This window comes from Rhinopithecus roxellana, chromosome 7 (genome assembly GCF_007565055.1).
Source record: "Rhinopithecus roxellana isolate Shanxi Qingling chromosome 7, ASM756505v1, whole genome shotgun sequence".
Classification (NCBI taxonomy): domain Eukaryota; kingdom Metazoa; phylum Chordata; class Mammalia; order Primates; family Cercopithecidae; genus Rhinopithecus; species Rhinopithecus roxellana.
This window is the reverse complement of record NC_044555.1, coordinates 90,668,514-90,677,051: the sequence shown is the minus strand read 5'-3', so window position 1 is coordinate 90,677,051 and position 8,538 is coordinate 90,668,514. Positions and strand designations below refer to the sequence as shown.

General features: G+C 42.4%; 1 protein-coding gene across 1 annotated transcript in view; it reads left to right on the top strand.

Moving 5' to 3' along the window:
* The first annotated feature begins 818 nt into the window (after window positions 1-818).
* Window positions 819-8,538, top strand: part of PCYT1B (phosphate cytidylyltransferase 1, choline, beta) — a 57,571-nt gene continuing 49,851 nt past the window's right edge. The window contains exons 1-2 of the mRNA XM_030933651.1: window positions 819-875; window positions 1,354-1,453. Coding sequence (XP_030789511.1) covers window positions 819-875; window positions 1,354-1,453 — 157 coding nt within the window. The remainder of the gene's footprint in view (window positions 876-1,353; window positions 1,454-8,538) is intronic.

Genomic DNA, 8,538 nt, shown 5'->3' with positions numbered 1-8,538 from the left:
AGAAAGTGAGGGCTAAGAAAATCTCAGATAACTGGCAGGCCTCCAGACAACATTGAGCTTCTCGGGTGGAAGAGATTGCAATGGGGAGAGGGGATGGGGACAGGGGAGGGATCAGTTCTCGTCAGTGCAGAGAATGGGGGCTCCCCAAGGGCAGGGATTATTGGTCTTATCCCTACTTCTATCCCCAGATTCCAAGATAGCGCCTGTCACATATTTGAATGAGTGAGCAAGTGAATAAATAAATGGCAGAAGTGAGTCACAGCCCCTGTCCAAATGTATGGATCATTCTTCACTCTAGTGTCCCCAGGTTAAGGAACACATCTTAACCTGTCTCCATCTCTAAGAAACAATTGATGCAGCGCTGTGAATAATGTTTACCGTGACTAATCCACTTTAGCTTTAAAAATCACAAAGATGATGTAGTGGTGACTGCGATCACAGCACAGTTCAAAGACTACAAATGGACAACTCTGGATTGCATTTGCCTTGTTTACAAAAACACCGCTTGCTTTGTCTGGAGAGAGTGAGGTTTTCATTTTAAGAGGCTGGCTAAAAAATGCAGGGCCACTTCCTGGGCAGGCTTCCAAGTGACTACATCTTTCTCACAGCGTTCCCCAGAGCCCCAGTCCGAGCTGCCTGGGGCGGGGCCTCTAGCCGCTGGTCACTGTTGAAGCTACCACAGTAGCAGTCATCTGCAGCCTGCCCGAATTACTGAGCTTTTAAGCCTTCCCAAGGCACAGATAACAGCTTTGGCCTTTACATTGAAAGAGACATCAGAGTTTGTCATTGGCCAAGCTGGTGTGTGTGAAATATAGGAGATGTCGCACCACGCTTCTGAGTATGGCATTCTTTCCAGCCGAGTCTCCTGGGTGTGGGTGAGTCTAAATGTTTGAAGACTGCCCTCGTTGGTTGTGAAATGTTCGAAACTGGGCATTGTGACTTTCCAAGGGCATGATTTGGCATATTTCTTAACCCTGATGAGCCTCAGTTTCCTTTTTGTGAAATAGGGATAGTATTATCCTATGCTCTAGAAGGATAGAAGTATCTATGCATCACAGGGGGCTGTGAAACCTAAAAGAGATAACAGCAGAGTATCTCATCTAGTACCTGGCATACTATAGACACTGAAGAGCTTTTGTTATTTCTGAAGCATCCGTAAAAAACAAACAAAAAGGTTTCAGTGATGATGCCCCATTTTTATGTCTAACAGTACAGTATTTCTCTGAAAGACTCAGCGGATATATTTGACTTCTTAATCACACCTGTGTAGCCAACAGGAATAAAACTTCAGAGCAAGTTAGTGCCAAAGGAAAGTTCATCAGACTGTATTCCCTTTCTTTTTCTCCCTTCTAGACCCTGACCGCACCTGCCCCATTTGCTGATGAAACCAACTGCCAGTGTCGAGCACCGCATGAAAAATTGACCATTGCTCAGGCCCGCTTAGGAACACCAGGTGAGGCTGTACCTTTTTTTTCTCAAATGGGTCCTGTCTTGACATTTAAAGTATCAGAAAGGGGCCGGGAGCAGTGGCTCATGCCTGTGATCCCAGCACTTTCGGTGGCTGAGGTGGGTGGATCACCTTGAGGTCAGGAGTTCGAGACTAGCCTGGCCAACATGATGAAACCCTATCTCTACTAAAAATACAAAAATTAGCCAGGTATGGTGGCTCACGCCCGTAGTACCAGCTACTCACTTTGGGAGGCTGAGGTGGGAGGACCGCTTGAACCTGGGACGTGGAGATTGCAGTGAGCCAAGATTGTGCCACTGCACTCCAGCCTGGGCGACAGAGCAAGACTCCATCTCAAAAAAAAAAAAAAAAAAAAAAAAAAAAGTATCAGAAAGGCCCATCATTAAGGAGCAGCACTTGCTTTCAAGCAGAGAGTTGAACTTAGAGGTTATAACACAGTGCAAGGGTAAAGAAGGGTAAACATTAGCAGTGATAAACCAGACCAACCAAAGGAGCCGGGGAGTTTGAGCCCTGGCTTTATCACTTGTTAGTTCTACAGCCTTGGGCAAGTCACTAGAAAGATCTCAATCTGTTTCCTCAAAACAGGGACAACAATACCTACCTCACAAGGTTTCTGTGATAACTAGATGCGTTGAAAGTTCCAAAGCATTTTTAAAACCATGAAGGCATATACAAACCTAAGCTACTATAATTATTACCATTCTTTAAAGAATGCATTTTTAAAAAAACATTTCAAGTGTGCCTTAAAAAGAGTGGGGTGTGCTATAGAAGTTTGTTCATTCATTCATCCCTTTAGCATTGTGCCAGAGGATGGATAGGGAAGAGATTTGGAAAGAATTATAAGGTACCATCTGTTTTTCAGGAGACAAGACAACTAGATGTGAAATAAAAAACACGTCTTAGGCGTTAAAACCTGCAACACAGATGATAATTGATTCTTAGAGAATGGCAGATTCATTTGGCCTAAGTGATCAGGCAGGACTTCCGGGAGGAAGCAGAACAGACCTTTTAAGAGAACTAAGATTTGGACTCTGGGCAAAAGATGCAAAGGTATTGCAGGCAGGTGGAAGGGGAATAGTGAAGACACAGAAATAGAGAGCTGTGTAGAAGTAAGTGAGTGTTGTTTTAGTTGATTGGGATGGGGTGAAAAACAAGACTAGTTGAACAGGTAAACTTTAAGCCATTTAACATGGCATAACTCGGCCGGGCGCGGTGGCTCACGCCTGTAATCCCAGCACTTTGGGAGGCTGAGGCAGGCAGATCACTTGAGGTCAGGAGTTCCAGACCAGCCTGGCCAACATCGTGAAACCCCATCTCTACTAAAAATACAAAAATTAGCCAGGCGTGATGGCAGGCACCTGTAATCCCAGCTGCTTGGGAGGCAGAGGTGAGAGAATCACTTGAACCAAGAAGGTGGAGGTTGCAGTAAGCTGAGATCCCACCATTGCGCTTCAGCCTGGGTGACAGAGTGAGGCTCTGTCTCAAAAAATAATAATAAAATAAAATAAAAAGAACATGGCATAACTCAGTGGTTTCTAGTTGCCACTGCAAAAAAAAAAAAAAAAAAAAAAAAAAACTTGAAAGAATCCATGGAACGAAGAACAGCTTGCCTAATAATAATAATGGATATTTATTAAGTACTTACTATGTACTAAGGTCTTTATATGTATCATGTCATTTCACTATCACAACTCTGTGTGATTAGTAGTTTTAGTATTTCACAGATGAGGAAATGAAGGCTTAGAGAAGTTGTGAATCTGCACAAGGTCATTCACTAGTAAATGGCAGTGGTTCACACTGGAGCCTGTATTAGAATCTGCTGGAGGGCTTCTTAAAACCCAAATGGGTGGGCTCCACTCCTAAAGTTTCTGATTCGGTCCAACTAGGGTGGGGCCCAAGAAGTTACATCTCTAACAAGTTTCCAGGTGATGCTACTGCTCCAGGGATCACACTGGGAGAACCATTGGTAAGTGGTAAAGTTGGGATTTGGTCTCAAACCTATTTGTCTTGGAGCTTGACCTCTCAACCATGACACTGTGCTTCCTATAAGAATAGCCTTCAATAGAGTGAAGTGAGAAGCAGAGTAGGCAGAGTTAGGAAGCTTTTGTGTGAGTTGCTTTTGAAAAAGGCAAAACAAGGTTGGGGAGGTAGTACAGAGCAGCCAAAGCTGTTGTTCCCAGGCTTCAGTGTACAAAGAATCACCTGGTAAGCTTGTTAAACAAGTAGATTTCCTGTTTCATTCCCTTCTTCCCATATCTGGGATGGGCCCAGGCAAGGCATCTGCATTTTAAACAGACAGTCAGGGTGATTCTAAAGTTAGTGGTCTGGAGACCACACACAGTAATACCAACCAAGTAATATATCCAAGGGATGCCAAAGAAAAGTCCAGGTGGCCAGCCAGGCATGGTGGCTCATGCCTGTAACTCTAGCACTTTGGGAGGCCGAGGTGGGCAGATCACCTGAGGTCAGGAGTTAGAGACCAGCCTGGCCAACATGGTGAAACCTCGTGTCTACCAAAAATACAAAAAATTAGCCAGGCGTGGTGGCACATGCCTGTAATCCCAGCTACTCAGGAAGCTGAGGCAGGGGAAGCGCTTGAACCCAGGAGGCAGAGGTTGCAGTGAGCCGAGATCGCACCACTGCACTCCAGCCTAGGCAACAATGCAAGACTCCATTTCAAAAAAAAAAAAAAAAAAAAAAAAAGTCCAGGTGGTCATGAAGAAAACAGACTTGACCTAAAGTTAAAGAATGAGCATCAGGCCCAAACTGAAAGGGCCTCTACCTTTCTAGGGAAAGGAAAGGGAAGTAGAACTTACATATATCTGTATATATCTGCTCAATGTGATGCTGTGTATTCTTTGCAAAGACCATATGAGATAACTATTATTGTATCCTTTCTGAAGAGGAGGCAAAGGAGACTTACAGAACTGAAAAGTAACTTGTCAGATGTCCTAGCTGACTGGGTAGAGCTGGGATTTGACCCCCAAGTCGATTTCGCCTCAAACCCCTGCTTTGCCTACCGCAATGAACTCTCTTATGAATCATGGTCCACAGCAGGCCATGGAGCTAAGTGAAAACATGCTCAGACAGACAGTAGCTGTGATCTTCTGTAGTGGCAGGACTATGCCATGCTCACTGCTGTTTTATCAGTATCTAGAGAAACACTTGTTGCATACTGTGTGCTCAATAAATATTTTGTGAATGAATGAATGAAAATTTGGAGGCAAGCAGATCACCTGAAGTCAGGAGTTTGAGACCACCTTGGCCAACATGATGAAACACTGTTTCTACTAAAAATATAAAATTAGCCAGGTGTGGTGGTGCATGTCTGTAGTCCCAGCTACTTGGGAGGCTGAGGCAGGAGAATTGCTTGAATCTGGGAGGCAGAGGTTGCAGCGAGCTGAGATCGAGCCGCTGTACTCTAGCCTGGGCAACAAGAATGAAACTCCATCTCAAAAGAAAAAAAAAAAAAAGAAAGAAAGAAAGTTTGGGACAAGAGAAGTAGTTCTTCCTCTGGAAATAGAAGCAGAGAGAGTTTGTTCTGGTATTTTGAGCTGGTATCAAGCTAACTGGGTGAAATTGGGCACCTGTGCATTGCCTACTGCCAAGCAGTTTAAGCAGTAATAAGATGGTGGTGTATTTTGAAATAACCGTGTGGTGGATTCTGTGGAATACAGGTCATTAGAGGGGGAGTGAGATGGAACAAAGATGAACTCCTGATCTTTAGAAGAGAAATTCTGCCCCCTAACCTTAGGTGATAACCCTGGGAAATTATATAAGAAAATCTGTGATGTTGATGAGTACCTAGCCAGGATACTTCTGTTGGAAATTTCTTTATTTAGAACTTCAAATATCAGGCCGGGTGCGGTGGCTCATGCCTGTAATCCTAGCACTTTGGGAGGCCGAGGCGAGCAGATCACTTGAGGTCAGGAGTTCAAGACCAGCCTGGCCAACATGGTGAAACCCTATGTCCACTAAAAATACAAAAATTAGCCGGGCGTGGTGGTGTGTTCCCAGGTGATGCTGCTGCTGCTACTAGTCCTGGGACCACACTTTGAGTGCCACTGCATAAGAGCAACTGTTGGCAGTGGTTAGAAGGAGTGGCAGGGAGATTATCTAATATCTTAATTGTTGGAGCATTGTACTGTTAGCAGAAAAGCTCAGAGAATTTTTAAGAATCTTGCTGTTTGATTACCATTTAAGAAAACAAGAAAAACGTTACTTTTTTGAAGGGTTTGGTCAAGAATTTCAAGAAGGGTTTGGTCAAGAAGGGTTTGCTTTCAAGAGTTTCAAGAAGGGTTTGGTTTCAAGAGTCGTAAGCAATTTACCTGTTTGTGGCACTGTCTTGAGCATGCCCTCAAAAAAGACAAAACATAGCAGAATTTGGTATTTGATAATGCTCTTCAAGATTATAGTTTTTTGGTTTTTTTTTTCTTTTGTATTTTTAGTGGAGCTGGTTTTGCCACGTTGACCAAGCTGGTCTTGAACTCTTGGCCTCAAGTGATCTGCCCATCTCAGCCTCCCAAAGTACTGGGATTACAGGCAGGAGCCACTGTGCCTGGCCTAGATTATAGCTATAACTGGACTCTCTTACCATCTCCTACACTAGCCATATTTTGTGACATAATATAATCGCCTAAAATATGTTTTACAAATTTAGAACTGCCCAAACAGGGGCTGGGGTACAAATTCTAGAAGAGGTAATGACAAACTCTGCCCATACCTCTTAGCTTTTTGACCTTGTTTGTGATGTCACAAGGGTGATGAAACTTCAAGAGAAAGAGCAGAATAAAGCGAAATAGCAATCAGAATTGGCACCTTTGGTCTTAGCTAGTCCAGCTGTGGAGCTATGCGCATACACGGTGCTGTATGTATTCCGATGCATGGAGAATCAATCCTCTGTCTTGACATAAAGGAAAAGTCTGGGAGATTGTTTCATAGGCTCCTTTTCATTAAAACTGCCTTTTCCTTTCTTTTCTTTTTCTTTTTCTTTCTTTCTTTCTTTTCTTTTCTTTTTCTTTTTTTTGAGACAGGGTCTCGCTCTGTCACCCAGGCTGGAATGCAGTGGTGTGATCACAGCTCACTGCAGTCTTAACCTCCCAGGCTCAAGCGATTGATCCTGCCACTTCAACCTCCCAAGTAGCTTGGACCACAGGCATGTGCCACCATGCCTGGCTATTTTTTGTATGTTTTGTAGAGATGGGGTTTCGCTATGTTGCCCAGGCTGGTCTCAAACTCCTGGGCTTGAGCCATCTACCCACCTTAGCTTCCCAAAGTGCTGGGATTACAGGCATGAGCCACTGTACCCGGCCTTAAACTGACTTTTTTTTAAAGGGAATCTCGGTTTTGATTTTCTATTTTCCTTTTCAAAAAGGAAGTTTGTATTATCTGTTTCCACAGTGTGTAGAATTTCCCTGACTACATTTTTCAAGAGCCGCCTTAATGAATCTGCCTTATTCATGTACCATCTGTGATGTAATTTACTTAATACTTTTTCTTTATATATACTCTCTGTTCTAAAACTTTAACGTATTTTAAAAAGCAAACATCAATCACAATCATTTACAGAAAATAGTATCATTAGCTAGTATCACTGGCTAGTGATAAGCAGATGGTAATTGCAAAGTTTATATAAAACTAAATAGTACACAATAAGTATGTAACTATAAGATTTTAAAAGCTTAACTTGTGCCACCTTTTTCGCACATCAGTTGTACAAAAAACAGTACTAATTGCAATAATTACTGGGTGTTTAATAATAGTTTCTGTTTTGTTTTAAAGACAAGAATTCATATTAGCATGTAGTTTTCTAGCAGGTGTCAACAAGGTAGAAGAAAGAGTGGTGAGTTTGATTTGCACTCAAACATCATGGTAAATTGGTTGTATGACATTCGGTAAGCTGCTTAACTTCGCTGAGCCTCCATTTGCCCCTCCATGAAATGATAAGTCTACTTTCGCCTGACTACCTCATAGGGTTGATGCAAAGATTAAGTGAAATATATGTGTTTTGTGAATTGTATGTATTTCTAAGGTACGGTTTAAATGCCTTAAAATAGCCACAATCCAAGCCTTGTTAATAGCCATAATCAAAGATGATCAATCACCCTTTTATTGTTGCTTGAATCTGAAACAAATACCAAGAAACCCCTAATATACCCCACAATAGTGTGAATTTAAACGTAACGTGGTTGGTGATTGCCTCCTGTTTGGCTGTACGGCAGATGTGTGTTTAACTTTTTAACCAACTGCCAAACTGCTTTCCAAAGCGATTGTACCACTTTAAATTCCTATCTGCAGTTTATTAGCGTTCCAGTTGCTCTGCATTCTCAACATCACTTGGTATGGTCAATTAAAAAACTTTGTTTAGCCATCCTAGTGTGTATGAAATGTTATCTCATTGTGGTTTTCATTTGTGTTTCCCTAATGACTAATGTTATTGAGGATCTTCTCTTGTATTTATTTGCCATCCTTGTATTTATTTTCTTTGGTGAAAGGTCTGTTCAATATTTTTGCTTTATTTAACTGAGTGGTGGGTTGTTCATCTTACTGAGTTTTGAGAGTTCTTCATATATTCTAGATACAAGTTCTATATTTCACAAATATTTTCTCCCAGTCCATGACTCACCTTTTCATTTTTGTAAAAATGTCTTTTGGAGAGCAAACGTCATGAGTCTCACAGGCTGCATTTAAGGTGTCACCCCAGGTTCAGTTCTCATCTGGAGGTTGACTGGTGTTAGATCTGCTTCCAGGCTCACTCAGGTTGTTACCAGAATTTATTTCCTTGTGACTGTAAGATCAAGGGCTCAGCTTCTTACCAGTTGTCGACCAGAGGCCACCCTCAGCTCCTAGAAGCCACCTGCAGGTCCTTGCCATGTGGCCCTCTCCATAAGCCCTTTCACAACATGGCAGCTTGCTTCTTCAAAGCCACCAGTGCAGAAAGAGAGTGAGTCTGTTAGCAAGATGGACTCTTTTTTTTCCTTTTCTTTTCTCTCTCTCTCTCTCTCTTTTTTTTTTTTTTTTTTTTTTTTGGAGACAAAGTTTCATTCTTGTTGCCCAGGCTGGAATGCAGT